Source organism: Choloepus didactylus, chromosome 18 (assembly GCF_015220235.1).
Source record: "Choloepus didactylus isolate mChoDid1 chromosome 18, mChoDid1.pri, whole genome shotgun sequence".
Lineage (NCBI taxonomy): Eukaryota > Metazoa > Chordata > Mammalia > Pilosa > Megalonychidae > Choloepus > Choloepus didactylus.
In genome coordinates this window covers 70,164,181-70,182,941 of record NC_051324.1, presented here as the reverse complement: position 1 = coordinate 70,182,941, position 18,761 = coordinate 70,164,181, and the positions used below count along the sequence as shown (strand labels likewise).

The 18,761-nt window shown below is 63.1% G+C and overlaps 2 protein-coding genes across 6 annotated transcripts in view; one reads left to right on the top strand and one right to left on the bottom strand.

Annotated features, from left to right (window-relative positions):
* The first annotated feature begins 55 nt into the window (after positions 1–55).
* On the top strand, positions 56–12,531 carry UNC13D (unc-13 homolog D). 4 transcript variants are annotated; one of them, XM_037810833.1, is made up of 33 exons: positions 56–193; positions 349–507; positions 1,200–1,235; positions 1,499–1,606; positions 1,695–1,754; positions 1,850–1,916; positions 2,147–2,327; positions 2,665–2,709; positions 2,832–2,900; positions 3,090–3,159; positions 3,316–3,420; positions 3,527–3,619; positions 3,693–3,796; positions 4,979–5,096; positions 5,216–5,340; positions 5,448–5,538; positions 5,621–5,677; positions 5,764–5,861; positions 5,955–6,006; positions 6,098–6,228; positions 6,317–6,437; positions 6,820–6,963; positions 7,170–7,268; positions 7,366–7,572; positions 7,738–7,806; positions 8,619–8,698; positions 9,243–9,348; positions 9,428–9,499; positions 9,870–9,953; positions 10,056–10,176; positions 10,399–10,522; positions 10,881–11,077; positions 11,714–12,531. In XM_037810833.1, the coding sequence occupies exons 2-33, from the start codon at positions 391–393 to the stop codon at positions 11,833–11,835; spliced, it is 3,273 nt and encodes a 1,090-aa protein (XP_037666761.1). In that variant the 5' UTR covers positions 56–193; positions 349–390; the 3' UTR covers positions 11,836–12,531. The 4 variants fall into 4 exon arrangements, 3 of the variants coding, with proteins under 3 accessions (XP_037666761.1, XP_037666763.1, XP_037666762.1); XM_037810835.1 differs by lacking the exons at positions 56–193; positions 349–507 and adding an exon at positions 571–644; XM_037810834.1 differs by lacking the exons at positions 56–193; positions 349–507 and adding an exon at positions 945–1,096.
* Positions 12,532–13,529: 998 nt separating this feature from the next.
* UNK (unk zinc finger) overlaps positions 13,530–18,761 on the bottom strand; it is a 33,934-nt gene continuing 28,702 nt past the window's right edge. For both annotated transcript variants that reach the window (XM_037810837.1, XM_037810836.1), the window contains exons 14-16: positions 16,657–16,838; positions 15,791–16,048; positions 13,530–14,937 (exon numbers count right to left, since the gene is read on the bottom strand). In XM_037810837.1, coding sequence (XP_037666765.1) covers positions 14,782–14,937; positions 15,791–16,048; positions 16,657–16,838 — 596 coding nt within the window. In that variant the 3' untranslated portion in view covers positions 13,530–14,781. The remainder of the gene's footprint in view (positions 14,938–15,790; positions 16,049–16,656; positions 16,839–18,761) is intronic.

The window sequence follows — 18,761 nt, the reverse complement described above, 5'->3', positions numbered from 1 at the left end:
CCCTTAGCGCCCGGCTGCCCGGGGCAGCACCCAGGATGGGGCAGAGGCGCTGCCCGGCCCACCCCGACGCCCCCTACTGGGGGGTGCCAGACCCACCCCAGGGCGCTGGTGGGAGGCGGGGCAGGCCCAGCACCGCCTCCTGCTCCACTCCTGCCTCCAGCCTGGGAGGATCCCAGGATCCTGGGAGGAGCAGGTGCGGGGCCTGGGAGACAGGCTCCCCAGCGAAGCCCTGACCCCTCCGCCCACCCCCACGCCCTCCCCAACCCCCGCCCGCCCGCCCTCCATGGGCAGAGGGTGGCAGCCCAGGGGCTCTTTGCATAATCCTGTGGCTTCACCGTCTTCCCCCAGCGGCAGCGGGGACAGCAAAGGGGAAGGGCCGAGCCGGCCACCATGGCGACACCCCTGTCCCACACTCAGCGGCGCCCTCCCTTCTTGCGCCAAGCCATCAAGATAAGGCCCCGCAGGGTCAGAGAACTGCAGGATCCCCTGCCCCAAACAGCTGCGGAGGTAGGAGTGACCTCACGGGGAGGAGAGCTGGCCTGGGTGGGGCTCTGTGGTCTCGGGGTGCGGTCTGGGCTGAGGATGAAGTCCTGGTCTGAGGTCCCCCTCCCCTGCCGACCCTAGGCCCTGGGCAGAGCCTCCAGGTCAGCACAGTGGGGTCTGCTGTGTGTTCTCCGGGTGGCCCCGGCTCTCAGGGCCAGGGTCTGAGCCTCTCGGACCCCCTTCCCCCGCTGGGGCCGACAGCCCCCCATCCCCCCTGCACCCGCACCTGCACCTGCACAGGTGCTGGCCTAGTCGGTGGAGGCTCTCCTTGCTGTGTGTGTGTTGCGGGGGGCTGCCCGAGACCAGCTGAGCAGCCCCCTGGCCTGCCCAGCACCCACCCAGGCTCCCACCTCCGCTGCTGGGCCTCACTTCCGCCGCCGGGGCCGCCCGATAAGCAGAGCTGTTTCCTCTGGGGAAGGAAGGGAGGTGGGGGCACGGGTGCGGAGAGCTGGCGCTGGGCAGCCAAGACCCGATGGACCCCAGCCACGGCACCCCAGGGGACGAGGAAGGCAGCCCGGGGGCTGGACCCCCAGGAGGCCTGCTGTGGGAGCAGGTGCAGGACACTGCGGGGAGCGGGCAGCAGGGTGCTGGGGCTCCCGTGGCATAGCCTGGGCCTGGCCTCCTGGGACACCTGGTCTTTTCACCTTGCTCCCCAGATCGAGCCTCCGTCCCACCACTTCTCCCCTGAGGAGGTAAGAGATGGAGTGGGGGTGGACGATGGAGGTGCTGGGGGGCAGCCCTACATCCTCCTGGATGACTCCACCCCCCACTGCTGGCTAGGGCAGCTAAAGGGGTAGGGGAGACAGGGACTTCTGGGTCTCGTGTCCTGCCACACACAGGCAGGTGCCTTATCCTCACTCTAGGAATGAGGCGCAGGTGTCAGGAAGGCAGGTGGGCGACTGGGTGGGGTTCCTGAGCCCGCAGAGTCTCCCAAGGTGACCCTGCTGTCTCACAGCGGGCCCTGCTCTACGAGGAAGCCATCTACACCATCCTGCACCGTCTGGGCCGGCCTGAGCCCGGCCACGTGACCGAGGCCTCTGAACTGCTGCTCTACCTGCGGGAGGTGAGCCCAGCTGCCCCCAGGAGCCCAGCCTGGCCTGCTCTGGCCCCCCAGGCCCCCCACACTGCTACCCACATCTCCTCCCCCTCAGGCCTTCCACCTGGAGCCTGAGGAGCACCAGCAGATGCTGCAGCGGGTCCAGGAGCTTGAGGTAGCCAGGTCTGGGGCCACCCTGGATGAGGGGGAGGCCAGTTGGGAGGGGCCGAGTGCACTGTGGGCCTCAGGGGACCCCACCCCTCTCTCCAGAAACCCATCTTCTGCCTGAAGGCAACAGTGAAACAGGCCAAGGGCATCCTGGGCAAGGATGTCAGTGGTGAGTAGGGGGAGGTGCCTTCCGGGCTCCTTCCTCTCCCCATCTCGGTTGTCCCAGAACCCTCTGCGGGGAGCCCCCTTCTCCCAAGCGGCCCCCAGGGCTGGCCTCAGCACCGTAGCCCCCAGCCCCTGGAATCTGGCCAGGGGAGGCACAGCTGGGGTAGGGGTGGCGAGGGAAGCCCCCCGGTGAGCCCAGCTGACACCCAGGCCGGCCCGGGCCCTCCTTCCCAGGGTTCAGTGACCCCTACTGCCTGCTGGGCATCGAGCAGGGGGTGGGCGTGCCCGGGGGCAGCCCGGGGGCGCGGCGCCGGCAGAAGGCCGTGGTGAAGCACACCATCCCCGAGGAGCAGACCCACCGCACCCGGGTTGTCACCCAGACCCTCAACCCCGTCTGGGATGAGACCTTCATCCTGTACGTGTCCTGCAGACCCCCTGCTGGGGCTGTGCTGGGGGGAGAGTCCTGGCCAGGCTGGGCAAGGACTGGGGTGGAGCTTGACACAGACAGAGACAGACAGTTGGCCAGCCAGCCAGGACGGACTAAAGACACAACTGGTCCGTGTGCTGACGGAGCAGGGAGGGCAGCTGGGGGTCCTGGGAGGTGCCCTGAGCCTCGGCTTCAAGAGGCAGGTGTTGGGCTAAGACTCATCAGTGGGTGATATTGGGGATGGGAGCAGTTTGGGGGGACAGGCTCAGGGCTGGGGAGCCTGTGGCCTGTTCAGGCCCTCAACCATGCCCTGTTGTCCCTACAGGGAGTTCAAGGACATAAGCAGTGCGAGCTTTCATCTGGACATGTGGTGAGTGACACCCCCCTGTCCCCCCAGGACAGGGAAGAGAAGAGGTGCTGGGAGGAGGTAGCAGAACCCCCTCCCCAAGGGGCCGTGGGCTCTGCCTCCTGCTCAAACCTCTGCCCCGCCAGGGACATGGACACGGTGGAGTCTGTCCGACAGAAGCTGGGGGAGCTGACGGACCTGCACGGGCTGCGGAGGTGAGCAGGGCGGGGTCCCCGGGAGAAGGGGGGAGCGGCGGGGATCCCTCTGTCCCATCCCCACACCCACGCAGGGGATGCAGGCTGCTCGCTCTGGCGGGGCCCAGGGGACTGCAGGTGGGGGACAGTCCCCAGCCTGATCCCGCTGGGCGCGTGGCCCCCTCCCTCCCGGGGCCCTTCCCTGAACAGGATCCTGAAGGAGGTCCGGAAGGACAAGGGCCAGGACGACTTTCTGGGGAACGTGGTTCTGAGGCTGCAGGTGAGTGGGGTGGGTAAGGGCCCCTGGAGAGAGGTGGTGGGTGAGGGTTCTGGGCAGGGGTCCCTAATCTGCACCAAGCGGAGCCTGGGGGCTGCCTCCCCTGGCCCCGACCCCCGGCGAGGTTCGTGACACCCGTGGACGTGGGCCCCTTGGCAGGACCTGCGCTGCCAGGAAGACCAGTGGTACCCGCTGGAGCCCTGCACTGAGACCTACCCCGACCGCGGCCAGTGCCACCTGCAGTTCCAGCTCATCCACAAGCGGGTGGGTCTGGGCCCGGGCCGGGGGCCTCCGCCCGCTCCCTCAGTGGCCTGGCTGGGCTAGGGAGGGGTGCATCCTCCCCACTCACGGCCGCCCGGCCCCATTGCAGAGGGCCACCACAGCCAGCCGCTCGCAGCCCAGCTACACGGTGCACCTCCACCTTCTGCAGCAGCTCATGTCACACGAGGTCACCCAGCACCAGGTACTGCCCTCCCGGGCTGGCGGGGCCAGGGCCCCCCTGGCAGGCCCTCACACCCCTCCACCGCTCCCCTTAGACAGGTAGCACGTCCTGGGATGGGTCATTGAGTCCTCAGGCCACCACCGTCCTCTTCCTCCACGCCACGCAGAAGGACCTGTCCGACTTTCACCGGTCCATGGCGTGAGTGCCCAGCTCCTTCCGGAACATGTGGGAGGGCTGTCTGTGCAGCTGCCACCCTCTCCCTCCCCACCTGCCCCCCTTGGGGACCAGCAGCTGGCAGCCCAGGGTCTAACCCTCGGGAAGGTTCTGTTTGGTTCAAACTGTGTGTTTTAAATTTTGAGTGCATTGCCAACTTATAAAAATCCAGATTTCTGGTTTCCTGTGAAACAGTAACGCTGGAACTGCAGGGCCTTCCTTCCGCAGAGCAGCCGTTGGCCAAGGCAGAGTGGTGCATGTCCCCAGCCCATCATGGCGGCTGATGGGCCACTTTGCCTCCTTACACCCCCTGCCTGTCCTGGCATCTGAGTTTGCCCCCCTTCCCAGGGCCAGTTTCCCAGGGCCTCAACTTCACGTTAGCAAATCCATGCACCCATGCTAACACATCGGTGCTGAGGGTTTGGCCGGCCCCAGCACTACGTTAGGTCCCGGGAACGACAGGAAGGGGCCCCTGGGGTTAACAGCCAGCCCCCTGCACATGAGAAGAGTGGGAAGGGGGGCATCCAGGGTCCTGGACTGGAGGAGGGGCGAGAGTAGAGTGTTGCCCTGAGCTGGGCTGGGACCCGGCTGTGGATGGGAGCTGGAAGGGAAGGAGGCCGGAGGATGGTCCGGGGTCTCCAGGTAGGATGGTGGAGTGGAGGTGAGGCGGGAGAGCGGAGCAGACATGGGCCGTGCATCTGGGTCCTGATGGGGGCTTCTGCTCGTCCCTGGATTGCTCCCCAACCCCACCCCCTCAATCCCCACCCAAATGCCAAGTCTCAGCTCCGTTGTCACCTCTGTGAAGTCTTCTGGAACTATCTAAAGGGACGCCCCAGCTGATTTTTGCCATGTGTGCATGAAGGCTCAAGTCCCCAAGTCTTCCTCTTCCAACAAGAAATCCTGGATTTTTTAAATGACAAGTATCCTAATTTAAAGGATGGGTAGTTAATTTACATTTTTGAAAAACACCTGGTGGGAGCCAAAAAAAAAAGAAATATTCCTGGGGGTCACCTTTGGCCACCGGTTTGCAGCCTCTGCCAGTTGAGGGGGACCCACGGAAGGCTTTGGAGCTGTGGGAGGCTCCGACCAGAGGCTCGAGGCCCGGGGTGAGCAGTGGGAAGTGTGGGCTCCCCCCGGGGCCCCTCAGGACCCTCCTGTCTGCTGCAGGCAGTGGTTGGCCTACAGCCGCCTCTACCAGAATCTCGAGTTCCCCAGCAGCTGCCTGCTGCACGCCATCACCAGCATCGAGTACCAGTGGATCCAGGGCCGGCTCAAGGCAGAGCAGGTGTGCAAGGGGTGGGGTGGGGGTGGAGGGGCAGGCAGGGTGAGGGTGGGCGAGGAGCCTACGGGGGCCCCGGAGACCCGTCAAGCAGCTCCCGCCTGGGGCACCTCCGGGTTCTGCAGATGGAGGAGCTGGCCGCCTCGTTCAGCTCCCTGCTGGCCTATGGCCTCTCCCTCATCCGGAAGTTCCGGTCCGTCTTCCCCCTCTCTGTGCCCGACTCCCCGGCCCGGCTGCAGGCTCTGCTCAGGTCAGGGGCTTCCCTGCTCCTTCCTCGGTGGAGTCAGGGAAGAGGGAGGAGGTGTGGGGCATCCCCAGGGTGGGAGAGGGCATTGTGGATGCAGCCCTCTCTCGCAGGGTGCTGGCACAGATGTGCAAGATGAAGGCCTTTGGAGAGCTGTGCCCCAGCAGCCAACCACTGCCCCGCCTGGTGACAGAGGCCCTGAGGGTAGGGTGTCCGCCCCGGGGCTGGGCAGGGTGTGTGCCAGGGCCTAGCCACCCCTGCCTGCTCACTGCCTCTTTGCCGATAGACTGGCACCGTCGAATGGTTCCACGTGAAGCAGCAGCACCACCAGCCCATGGTGCAGGTGAGGGCTGGGGGGGGCTGTGTGTGGGGGGGGTGGGGGGTGCCTGTCCCTCGCGGCCCTGTTCAGCCCACCTCCGTCCCTGCCAGGGCCTGCTGGAGGCGGGAAAGGCCTTGCTGAACCTGGTTCAGGACGTCATCGGCGACCTGCGTCAGTGCCAGCTCACGTGGGGCAAGATCTTCCACAAGTGAGTGAGCGGCCGGAGGGGCAGGGCCCAGAACTGGGCCCAGAGAGACGTGGGGTTGTGGCCACCGGGTCATCTCTGCTGCCTTCCCTCCAGTGTCCTCAAGATCGACCTCTTCTCCACGGCCTTTCTGGAGCTGCAGTGGCTGGTGAGACCCTCCTCACCCCTCGTTCCTCCGGCTCTGCCCTCCGTCCTGGCTCTGGACACACCCTCCCCGCACACCATGCTTCTCCTTCCAGGTGGCCAAGCGAGTGCAGGACCACGTGGTGGCGGTGGAGTGCCCCATGTCCCTGGAGATGGGCGAGAGTCTCTTCCAGCTTTATGTCAGTCTCAAGGAGCTCTGCCTGCTGGGCCCTGTCCCCTCTGAGAGGTGGGATCCAGGATGCAGGGCTGCTGAGGAGGGGAAGGGCCAGGGCCCAGTCTGAGCCTCCCCCAGGCTGAGTCCCAGCTCTCCCCAGGGACGGAGTCCTGGCCCTGGACGGCTTCCACCGCTGGTTCCAGCCGGCCATCCCCTCCTGGCTACAGAAAACCTACAGCGTGGCCCTGGCCCGCGTGCAGCGGGCTGTGCAGATGGACAAGGTGGGGGCGGGGCCTGGTGGGGGCGGGGCCTGGAGCAGGGGCGGGGCTGAGCACGGAGTCCCGAGGACAGAGTCTTGAGGACAGAGCTGGGGCTTGGGGCTCTGCCCAGTCCTCGGGGGCCTGGTGGAAGCAGGAAGCCTGCTCTGAACACACCCTCTGGTTGCTCTTGAGGTCAGTTGTCTGCAAAACGCTGCCTCCTCAAATCCTTGGCTTCCCTTTACAGACCAGTCCTGCAGCCTGGGGTCAAGGTGTGGGGTCTGGGCAGAACCTTGGAAGTCCCTTTTGTAGCCCCCAGCCCAGCTCTCTGAAGTCTTGCTGAAGGAAGGAGGGCAGGGGTGGATGTGGCTGGGCCCTGAGCCCTCCTTTCCACGCACCCCTCCAGCTGGTGCCCCTGGGGGAGCTGACCAAGCATAGCACCTCGGCCGTAGATCTGTCCACCTGCTTCGCCCAGATTAGCCACACGGCCCGGCAGCTGGACTGGCCTGACGTGGAGGAGGCCTTCATGATCACCGTCAAGTTCGTGGAGGTGCGGCATCTCCTATCGTGTCCTCCAGTCCTCCCCCAGGACACCCCTGCTACCACCCACCGTGGTTCTCCCCAGGGCTCACCCTAGCAGCCTCCAAAGGCCCATGTCCCAAATCCCCCAAGTTTCTGGGGTTCCTGCACCTCCCGACCTCTGCCCCTCCCAGGCTCCCCCGCTACTGACTCTCCCCCCGTTCCACTCCACCCCAGGACACCTGTCGGCTGGCCCTGGTGTACTGCAGCCTCATCAAGGCCCGAGCCCGCGAGCTCTCTGCAGGCCAGAAGGACCAGGGCCAGGCAGCCAACATGGTGAGGGCTGGAGCTGGGGGCCAGGGGCCCAGCCTGGTGGCTTTGGTGCCTGCCCACCGGGCACTGCATGCATCCCTCTGTCCTCGCCTGTCCCCAGCTGTGCGTGGTGGTGAACGACATGGAGCAGCTGCGGCTGGTCATCGGCAAGCTTCCCACCCAGCTGGCATGGGAGGCGCTGGAGCAGCGCGTGGGAACCATGCTCGAGCAGGGGCAGCTGCAGAACACGCTGCACGCCCAGCTGCAGGGCGCGCTGGCCGGGCTGGGCCACGAGATCCGCACGGGCGTCCGCACCCTGGCGGAGCAGGTACCTTGTCCCACCCTGCTGGGCCCCCCACCCTGCCCCAGCCTCGGCCTCAAGCCTGGCCCCACACAAGACCGAGGCTGACGGCCAACCCCCACCCCTTCTTAAACCTGAACTTGAGCCCCCAGCCCGACCCCTCTTGACCCACCACCCGGGTTGTGTCCCCAGCTGGAGGTGGGCATTGCCAAGCACATCCAGAAACTCGTGGGCGTGAGGGAGTCCGTCCTGCCGGAGGATGTGAGTGAGCCTTGCCGCCTGCTGGCCTTGCCCTGCCAGTTCACTGGGTCTGGGGTGGTGAAGGGGCTGAAGGCCCTGGGGTGTCAGAGGTGAACCCACAGACCTGGGCGAGGCACGTTCCCTCCCTGGGCCTCAGTTTCCTCTTAGGGTGCTGGAGGGGACTGGGGGCTGGGTCACTCCATGGGGTGCTGGTCAGTTGCCTGAGGTGTCTTGCCCTGGGGGCTGCAGTGGGGGTCGGTGAGGGGCTTGGGCTTTACGGCCAAACAGCCTTCAGCATGTCCCTCTCGGCTGGCCTTGATCTTCTCATCTGTGAATGGGCGTAACAATGCACACTTCTGGTTGCTTGAAGGAAGGTGATTCATTAATTCACCGACTAATTATGAAGAACCTAATCTACTCCAGGCATTGATTTAGACACTGGGGAAGTATCAGTGAGCAACAGAACAAAAATCCCTGCCTTCCTAGAGCTTATGTTCTAGTAGGGGAGGGAGCCGTGAGGATGTCACCGGGGAGAGCATCCAGACAGAGGGGACAGCAGGGCCAGAGGCCCCAAGGCAGTGTGCCTTCCGTGGCAGGTTCAAGGACGATAGAGGAGGCCAGCGTTGCCAGAGCAGACTGAACAGCGGGGCAGAGGAGGGCGGGGAGGGGGTGGAGGCCAGGGCGTCCGACATTCCGAATGATGCCCACGGACGCTCCCGGCCCTGTGTCCCTGGGACTCAAGAAGGTGGTGACTTCCAGGTGATCAGGGCCAGGGAATGGGGGTGGGACCCGAAAGGGCCAGCACCAGACAAGCCCCCTGCCCCCCTTCCCAGGCCATTCTGCCCCTGATGAAGTTCTTGGAGGTGGAGCTTTGCTACATGAACACCAACCTGGTGCAGGAGAACTTCAGCAGGTCTGCAGTAGCCACCACCTCGCCATCCTGCACCCCTTCCCAGGCCCCTATTCTCGGGCAGGGAATCCCTTATGCAATCTCCCTATAGAGGGTGGAACCAGCCTCTGCTCAAATACTCCCAGGGACGGGGAGCTCACTACCTCACAGATCTTCCCCTTTCAAGGCCGCCCAACTGAGTATTAGCTGAGTATGGTTTGGACATTGGGGGGACAAGGCCCCCACCCCAGCTTTGTTTGCTTGCTGGGGTTTGGTAAGTGAGAAGGAGTCTTCATTTAGGCTGAGACATGTTGGATAGGACAGACCCTGTGTGTCCCCTGCTTGTCCTCCTTCCCCCAGGAGACCAGCCCTCCCTCCCTCCCTCCACTGCATGCCAGTCCTGGCCTCTGCCTCACCTGTGAACAGGTGGAGGTGGAGGTGGCAGGAGGTGGAGAGATGCTAGGGGTGGGCCTGGGTCCCGTGGAGCCTCATCTTTCTCCAAAGCATCTCTGCTTCCTCCTCCGTCTTCCCGTCCTGTGTCCGGCTGTCCCTGTGTGCCTCGCCCCAGCCTTCTGACCCTGCTCTGGACCCACACGCTCACGGTGCTGGCGGAGGTGGCTGCCTCCCAGCGGAGCTCCCCGCTGGCCTCTAGCAGGCTGAGAACCGCCCTGCAGGTAATCATATCTGCGCCAGCAGTGGGTGGTAACTGTGGTGGGAGGGGCCTGGGGTCACCTCCGCCATCTCGCCCCCTAGAACCTGGAGATCTGCTTCCATGCGGAGGGCTGTGGTCTGCCACCCGAGGCCCTGCACACCGCCACCTTCCAGGTAGGGGCCTTTTGGTGAGCTGGGGGCTGTGGGGGTGGTGGGAAACTGCTCTTTCCGGCTCACCTGTGCCCAGGGCCTGGGTACATAATCTGCAGGGCCCAGTGCCAAGGAAAATGTGGGGCTCCTTGTTAAAAACTGAATTTCGAGATGGCAATGGCTGTGTATTACACCTAGCGCAGGGGCCTTCTGAGCCCCGAGGTCTGGCTGGCTGCCTGGGCATTCCTGGGGCGGCATCCACCTGCCAGTGGTCCTGTAATGCCCAGGACCAAATCGATGTCTCCTCCCCTGGCTGGGAGCTCCTGAAGGGCAGGATGGGGCTGCGGTTAAGTAGGCCGGTGCCCGCGAATTCTCGGATGCGCCCTGTTCCCAGGCTCTGCAGAGGGACCTGTTGCTGCAGGCGGCCTCCAGCCGGGAGCTCATCCAGCAGTACTTCTGCAGCCGCGTCCGGCAGCAGGTGAGGCCGCCCTCCCCGCTGCACCCTGCGCTGGAGCCCTAGCCTTGCCGCCCGTTGCCGTGACCCTGAGCAGACACTGCCCATGCCTCCCATCCCCCCAAGGCGGAAACCACCTCTGAGGGGCTCGGGGCAGTCACGGTCAAGGCCTCCTACCGCGCCTCCGAGCAGAAGCTGCGTGTGGAGCTGCTCAGCGCCTCTAATCTGCTGCCCCTGGACTCCAATGGTGAGTGGGGGCTGCCAAGCGGCCACCTCACCCTGGCCCACCGGTCCCAGAGCCCACCCTGCCCCCACACCCCCGGAGGCCTCTGCTCACCCGGCCGGTGCCCCGGGTGCAATTCCTCCAATCACCAGGAGGGGTTAGGGCTGCGGAGCGCTGCACAGCTGCAGGGGTGGGGGCTGCGCCCCTGCTGGATGCCCTCGTCCACACCTCCCTGGGCCCTTGCAGGCACCAGCGACCCCTTTGTCCAGCTGACCTTGGAGCCCAGGCACGTGTTCCCCGAGCTGGCCCCTCGCGAGACCCAGAAGCACAAGAAGGACCTTCACCCGCTCTTTGATGAGACCTTTGAATTGTGAGTGGGTGGTCCCCACACTCAGTGCTCCCACTCATCTTCCCACCCCTCCCCTGGCTTCCCCGGCCCTGGCCCTGCTGGGAGGATGGCCACATTTGGGCCCCAGGGAAGGGGCATCGGGGGACAGGGGGTTGCTCTCCAGGAGCCAGGCAGAACCCACTGCAGGGTGGGGGGAGCCCCAGCGCTGAGGTCAGAGCAGGTGTCCCACGGGCCAGGCTGGGGGCTGGCTTTGCATTCCTAACCCCCACCTGTCCTGGCCTGTCCTGAAGAATGAGGCAGTGAGCCCACGGGTCAGGAGGGGGGTGGCGGCGGCAGCGTGCAGGGTGGGCAGCTGAGCTCGACTCTGCCCCCACTGCAGCCTGGTGCCCGCCGAGCCGTGCCAGACGGAGGGGGCATGCCTTCTGCTCACTGTGCTGGACCACGACAGGCTGGGGACCGACGACCTGGAGGGGGAGGCCTTCCTGCCACTGCGCTCAGTGCCAGGTTTGCCTGGCAGCGAGGAGCTGGGTGAGGTGCCGCAGACGCGCCTGCCCCTCACCTACCCTGCACCCAACGGTAGGCCTGAGCCCCGGGGACAAGGCCAGAGGCCGCCGGGCTGGAGTGGGGGGCTGGCCCAGCACAGGGCATGCAGGGTGAGAGGTCTGTGGGGTCAGAAAATGCCTCTTGAAGCTGGAAGCCAGTGGAATGGATGCAATGGTTTGTGCAGCTGAGGACTCAGACGGATCCCTTGGTCTTGTCGAGACCAGTGAACCTGAAGCTTGGCAGTGTGACCTTCCCAGGGGCCTAGGCTTAGTAACAGTGATAGTTTGTGGTTTTGTACACTCGTGACGGGCCAGTTCTAAGCACTGTACATTCGTTAACTCAATTCTCGCAACAACAGGTATTATTCCTATTTTACAGATGAGTAAACTGAGGCACAGGGAGGTTAACTAGCTGGCCTAGGGTCTGATGTGAAATTGTAATAGTCACGACCTCAGGCGTGTGCCAGCCTCTCGGGCTGCGATGGGCTCTGGTGAACGGGGCTAGTGCTCTGTCGTGCCAGAAGTGGCTGTTCCCAGGCTCGTCCGGCAGGCATGCCCAGTCAGCTTGGCCGGGGTGGGTCAGCTGGGGGACGGGGCAGTGTTTGACCCCCCACCCCCACTCCAGCTCTGCCCCTTCCCTGAGTCTGACTCCCATCCCCTGTCTTCACAGGGGACCCGATCCTGCAGCTGCTGGAGAGCCGGAAGGGAGACCGCGAGGCCCAGGGGTTTGTGCGGCTGCGGCGGCAGCGCGCCAAGCAAGCCTCTCAGCACGCCCTGCAGCCAGGGCGGTAGCAGTGGAGGCTGGGAGCGGGGTCCCCGGGCGCGAGGGCTTTCCTGTCAGGGTGGGTGGGACCCTCCCCACCACAGCACAGCCCTCCAGCCCAACCTAATGCCCAGGAAGGGTCCTGCGAGTCTGGGGAGCTCCAGCTTATGGGGCCTGTGGTGATAGGTGCACCTTGAGTGATATCTATATCCCCGCCTCTGCCTCAAGCCCTGGCCTGGGCCTTCTCTGCCGAAAGCCAGCCCCCGGGCAGGGGAGCACCTGTCGGCCTCTCCTGCCCCATTCCCATTCTCCCTTTTGGAGAAGGTGCTCTGGCAAGCAGGTTTTGGGGCCCTCTGTCTCTCCTCCTGCCTGTTCCTGCTGCTGGGGTGGGGCAAGCACCCCTGGTCCTGTTCCTCCACACCCACCCAGGCTTGCTGGAACCAGGGCTGTGGGCACAGGGCCTCCTGGGTGGGGGACACGGTCAAGGCTGCAGCTGCCCTTGGTGGGGGGGAGTCCAGTCCCCTTCCGAGGGGACTGCCAGCACCCAGGGGAGGAGCAAAGAGCCCGAAGTCTAAAGGGGTGAGAGCTGCCAGGCATGGGGCTGGCATGAGGCAGAAAGCAGGAGGCGAGCTTGGCCAGCTGTATCTGCCAGGACACTTCCTCCCTGGGACGACAGCACCCACTGCCCATAAGTTTTAGTAAAAATAATAAAAAATAAAAACCCACTGTTCTCTTAGAAAATGAACTGTTGGCCTGCAGTGGGGCCCAGAAGGCCATGGTCAGACCATGCAAGCCCCTGTCCAGGCCTCAGAAGAAGACGAGCTGCCCCCACCTGGGGGCCCGGCCCATCCTCACTCCCCCATGTCACAGAGCAGGGAGGTGGGGGTGGGGGGTGACTGAGGCAGGGACGGGGGCAATTGGCATCCTCTGGCCACAGCTTTACCAGGCAGACACGTCATGGGGAGGCACCAGGAGCTGGGCCCACCCCGCAGGGTCAAGGCTGAGGGCCCGCTCTTGCTAGCAGGGCTGAACTGGGTGTCAGCCCTGCCAGGAGAGGTGGCCCCTGCACACTGGCCAGAGCCTGAGCCCCAGGTCTGTCACTTAGCCATGACCCTGTTAACCTGGCTCAGCCTGCACAAGCTCCTCTCCAGGGCCCCTCAGCCTGAAAACTCTGGGACCCTGACACGGGAGGAGCCCACGGGGTGTGTCCTTCTCACACCCAGTCAGCCCAGCTGAGCACAGGGGGAGGGGGGCGGAAATGGTTTTTACTGGGCTAGGACTCATCCCTCAGGGGCAGGGCGTGATGAGGGGGTGTCACTCTGATGGAAGGGCTGTTGGTTACCATCCCCTGAGAAGCAATTAGGGGGGCTGCTGCTTTCTGGGACACATTAACATTAAGTAGTAAACCAGCCACAGCTAAAAATCACAGCCCAGAAAAGAAGTCATTGGGTCTGGGAGGTCTGTGTCCTGGAGTGAGGGTCCCCACGTCTCCAGGCCCACCCAGCCCAGCCCAGGTCCAGCTCTGTCTGGGCTCCATCCAGGGCTCTGGAGGGCTCCAGGGCAGGCTGGGGAGGAAGCTGGGCTGGGCCGCATGTGGCTCAGAGGCCCTCACTTGGGGCCCTGCTCTCCCTCACCACCAGATACACACCCCCACTGCCAAGTTCATATTTTATTTCCAATAGGTTTGGAGCTTTTGTTGATTTTTGCATTTTTGTAAAAAAAAAAAAAAAAAAAGAGAGAGAGAAAGTTTCCACTTAATTCATTGAAAGCCCTTTCGTGCTGAGCCCAAGGAGGGGCCTGGGCCAGGGCTGGACCCTTCACGCCCTCTTGCTTCTGACCCAGACACCCAGCGCTGGGAGCGGGGTCGCCCCCTCTGCCCGCTCTGCCCTCCCTCCCCCGCTGTATCTCTGTACAGAACAATGCTGGAAATGGAAGCTAAGACACAATATACGTCAGACAGGCACACACACACGCTCACAGGCGTCCACCCCAGGATGGGCGGGACGCCAGCTGCACTCAGAGAGCACCAAGGAATGCCACGGAGCCCCTCCTGGCGAGGGGGGCAGGGCCTGGGCCCCTCCCTTGGTCCTCACAGTCACAGCCCCTTCCCCCCAATTGCCCTGCTAGCTGCCAGGGGGAGGAGGCAGATAGCAGGTGGAGGGCCCTGCCAGGGAGGAGAGGGGGGACAACTGAGGACAGCAGGGGTCGCAGAGTCTGGTAGGTGGCTGTGGGGCCAGGGAGGCTGTTCTGGGGGTGCAGGCAGGGAACTGAGGTGGACATCAGAGCTCAGGAACCCAGGTACCAGGAGGGGGCTGGCCTGCAGTTCCGGCCTGCCAGCCCCTGCTGCTCCCCCTGGGCCTAAATCCACATTTGGTAAAGCACGCGGGCTGGGCCTCACAGAGGCCCTCACAGCCGGGAACGGGTCTGTCCTGCAGGACCCAGGACCCCCCAGTCACCCCCACCTCTCACCTGGGGAGGTGGGGTGAGCACAGGGCCTGACCGGAAAGCTTTTCCCCTCCCCGCAGCCCCTTCCAGCTTCCCCTCCTTCCCTGCTCAGGCCCTAGGAAGAAGTTAAAAATAGTTAGTTCCTACATAAAAAAGAGACAGAAAGATTCCCTGCCAAAAGGCCGGTGGGGGAAGAAGGGACTTTGTCTCTGCAGTGGGAAGGGTAGGGGCGGGCAGGGAGAGGACTGCAAAATAGTTTTCTTTTAAAAAGTGCTTGGTAAGTCTGTTTTAAAGTGTGTGTCTATATCTATGTACAGATATACACACAGACACTGTTCACACACTGGCCGCCCACGCAGACTCGCATACACACAGAAATGTATACATATAATCATATACATATACATACATACATATATGTGTGTGTATATCCATCTACATATACACACACACGTACATACATACATATATACACACTTTAAAAAGTCCTAGGTGAGAAGGTCTGAGCCAGGCAGGGCCGGGCGGCAGGGTCACGACTGGAGGGCGTGGGCCCGGCCTGGCTGGCAGATGGGGCACTCGCTGCCCTCGGCACAGAGCTCGCACAGCACGGCATGTTGGCACGGCAGCACCGCTCGGTTCTGCTCCTGACACTTAAGGCATTTCACCGACTGCATGTGGAACACGGCCTGCGGAGAAAGCGACGCCATGGTCACGGGCAGGGTCTCAGCCGCTGGCCGGGCCCGCAGTCGGGCCAGGAGCTCCCTGCAGCCACCCTTCAGCCCTCTCGGGGTGAGGACACGGGAAAAAGAGCCCTCGGTGGTATGTGCAAGCCACACAGCAGGCGAGCACACGCAGGCCTGGTGTTCACGCTGATCTCCTGCCCCTCCTTTATGCTTCCAGCTGCGCAGGCTGAGGGGCCTGAGCAGGGGTGAGGGGAGGTGGGCAGGGGGGGGAAGGGCGGGCTGCCCTGCAAGTGTGATGCCCCCACCCACACTGGACAGGCTTTCCCTCGTATGAGGCTTCTGCCTCTGCAGTTTCATTTGATCCTGCAGTGATCCCAGGTCCTCAAAGGGGAACACAAGGCCAGGGAGGGCTGGTGGACCCCAGGCCACGTGGCCACAATGGGCCGGGCTGCCACCCAGATGCCTTGCGAAGGAAGGGAGGCTCTTTCCCCTCCACTCTCCTGGCACCCGGGGCAACCCTGGGCAGTCAGCACCTTTGGGAACATCTGCTGGTAGGAAGACCCTCAGGACTGCTGCTCGGAATAGGAATGGGAACTCAGCTCAGGTCAGCACCCACCCTCCAAAGCCCTGGAGGTGGGCACTGGTGCCCCTCAACCTCCAACTCTCCGACCTCCCCAAGGAGTACAGCTCTTGACCTCACCCATTCTAGACGCCAGCCTCTTGAGCAGCCCGGCTGCTGGGCAGAGGTTGTCAGGAGATGGTGGCCACCACCCTGGGGCAGGCTGGGCTGGTCAGAGTCCAGGCCTCTGCCCCCTCTGCCCCCTCGCCTGGTGCTCCCCTAACCTCCTGGGCTTACCTTGTCCACTTGCTCCAGGTGGGCCCGCAGCTGCTTCTGGAGGGAGTAGAGGGTGGGGAGCGACAGGGCCTCCAGGTCTGAAAAGGCGGGCAGGGCCTGCAGGCCGGGCCCCGAAGGCAGCCGCTCTAGCTCCTCCTGCAGCTTCTTCACTTGCACCTCCAGCGCATCCCGCTGCTCCCGGGCCAGCTCACACTCAGCGCCTGCCGCGCTGGCTCGCTCGCTGGCCTCCTCCGCCTCCTTCTTCCAGGCATCACAAGCCTGTGGGCCCAACACGCAGCGCCTCGTCACGATGGCACCCTGCCCCTGCCCCCCTGCTTCCCCCAGAGAGCATCTCCGGGAGCCTGTGTGGGCCACTCTGGCTGTGGACCAGCTGGGAAGCTGGGCCTGCTGTCTGGGGAGAGGGCAGGGAGGAGGCTGACGCTGCCTGCAGAGAAGAGAGGTTTCAGGGCCTTCTGCAAGAGACAGTCCGTGGACAAGGAAGGGGGCTGGGTCTGGCATGCCAGGAAAACACTAGGCAGAGCCTGGTGCCCTGGCCAGCACCTCCAGGGCAGCCTGGCTGCAGTTGGACAGGGGGCCCATCTCAGAGCCAAGAGCCCTTGACCTGGAGCCCTGGAGAGTCAGGGCTTGTGGGGAGAGGCAGGTGGTCCTGTGGGACCAGGCCCCAAAAGCTGCTCAGAGAGGGAGGTCCAGGCCTGGGATGCTGACTAGCCAGGTCTTGATGGGTAAGACAAGGCCTTCCGTGGGGCAGAGAGCAAACACAATTAGTTCTCTCTGCCCCTGCCCTCCCCTAACCCTCTGTATAAGGTGGGCTTGGGCTGGATGCTACCAGGCCCTAGGGACGGTGGGTGGGCATGGGGGCCTAGTACCTGCTTGGCCTGCTTCCAGGACTCTTCCCACTGCTTGATCGTGCCGTTGGCTTCCTCTAGTTCTTGCCGAAGCCGGGCCAGCTCGGCGGCCCCCGGCCCTGACAGGAAAGCAGGGGATGTGCCTGGGGAGAAGCTTCCAGAGGCAAAGTGCTCCCAGATGTTGCTGCTCATCCCATTCAGACCTGCCCCAGGGAGGGGAGGAATATCAGGACTCGAGGGCCTGGAGCCCCAGCCCTCGCCCAGCCCTGCCTGGGGGTCTTCGGGGACTGACTTGTACCTTGGGGGAAGTGCTGGTGGTTGTGCAAGACTCCAGCAACGTCAGGCCGGGGAATTTTGCAGGGACAGGGAGCAAGCTGTGTGGCTGCTGTGGGTTTAGAGCCAGACCTAAGCTTTAATGTGATCTGCTACTCAAGAGTTATCTCTTAACTGCTGAGCCTCTACATCCTCAGCTTTAAAATGGGGTCCTACCACTTCTCCTGCGGGCAAGCAAGTGGACTTAGGAGGTGCTGTATGCGAGAGCTGTATGGGGTTATTTATGGTCCTGACTTCAGTTCTAGGCTAGAGGGAGGGAAGCCTCTTGCAGTCTGCTGTGAGGCCTAGAGGAGATTTGGGAGACAAGCCAGAGCCTCATGTGACAGCAGAGGCAGAGTGGGAGGAGCTCAGGGAGCCTGGGTTCATCCCCTTATTTTAGATGAGGAAACCAAGATCCAATGTGTCAGGGAGGTTCACGTGAGTAGTAAGTGGTGGAACCTGGACACATAATCAGAGTGCCTGCTGCCAAAGGCCTTCTCCTTACGCTCAGCTAAGCTGCTTCCTCACCAACTGTTTGCCTGCCCACCCACTTTTGACTAAAGTTTACTAACACGCAGCCCCCAGGGCAGCTCTTTGCCTCATTCTGTCCTCATGCATCACTCTAGTGCCTTCTTCCTTGATCCCTTTTCCACTGCTCCAGCCAGGGTGTTCCAGATGCAAAAGGATTTAAGTCATTCTGTGCTCTGAGTACCACAGGGGCACTGACATTTGATGGGTCCCATCCCACAGTGGGCACAATCTGCTCTGGGGAAGGGAATGTGGAGCCTGCTCTGACATGAGGCCATCCCAGCAGCGAGCTCCATTGTCTAGCTCTCAGGGGGCATTTACTCTCTTGGAGAGGAGCCACTTCCTGACCCTGTGCTCAGGTGAGGCTCCCTCTACTGCTCAGAAGTGCAGCAACCAGGCCTTTGCCATACACTTAGTGGCAGGCTCTAAGTGTACCCCAAACCCCTGTGCAGCTTCACTTCCCCAGTAGACCCCGGCTCCACAAGAGCACGGACTGCCGAGCTTGCACTTGCATACGAAACTGCGCAACCTGTATGTGGTGAAGGACTGAGTGTGCGGCCAGGATGGAAGGCTATGCTCAAGATGCCTCCGTAATATGAGGCAAGTCAGAAAAAGGTACCACTAAGTGTCTAGCAACAGAATCCACAGAAAACAGAAAATAGCCAGCTTCAAAACAATCTGCACAAATCAGAAAGGTGCTATGAAATCACGTGCTGCCCTGATTCCCCTGAAGAGAGACTAGGGAAGCTGTCTCACAGGACATCCCATGTCCTCAGGAGAGGGCACCTGCTGGTCTCTGTGAATGGCTGCTGGGAGGAGGAACAAACAGCAGCTCCTGTTGGCTGAGACAGACAGGCTCGGGCTCTGGGCTAACTAACTGCTTCACACCTACCACCTTGGTTAACATTCATGACAGTGCCTGAGCTCTCCCGACCAGTGGCTGCCGAGCCTGAGCCTGTGCGCCTCCAGGCAGTAATATCACCACTGCTGCCCCAAGCCACACCCTTCTCATTCCACCTCTGGGCCAGACTTGGTCTCCCTGGGGCCCCTGCCTTTCTGGGAGGGCAGCCTGAGCTGGGCTGAGCCTGTTTAGGCTTCCCTCAGGGTCTCCTGTGACCAGCTTCCTGGACCTCTGGGTGACTGGGCAAAACGACACTTCACTAGGATGAAGACAGCACTGGCAGCTGGTGACTGAGGCCACCACTTCTCACTGGGTCGCATTAATTCATTTAAGCCTCACAACAGCCTGACGAGGAGTGGGGTAGTGTGGGAGTGGGGGTTGGGTT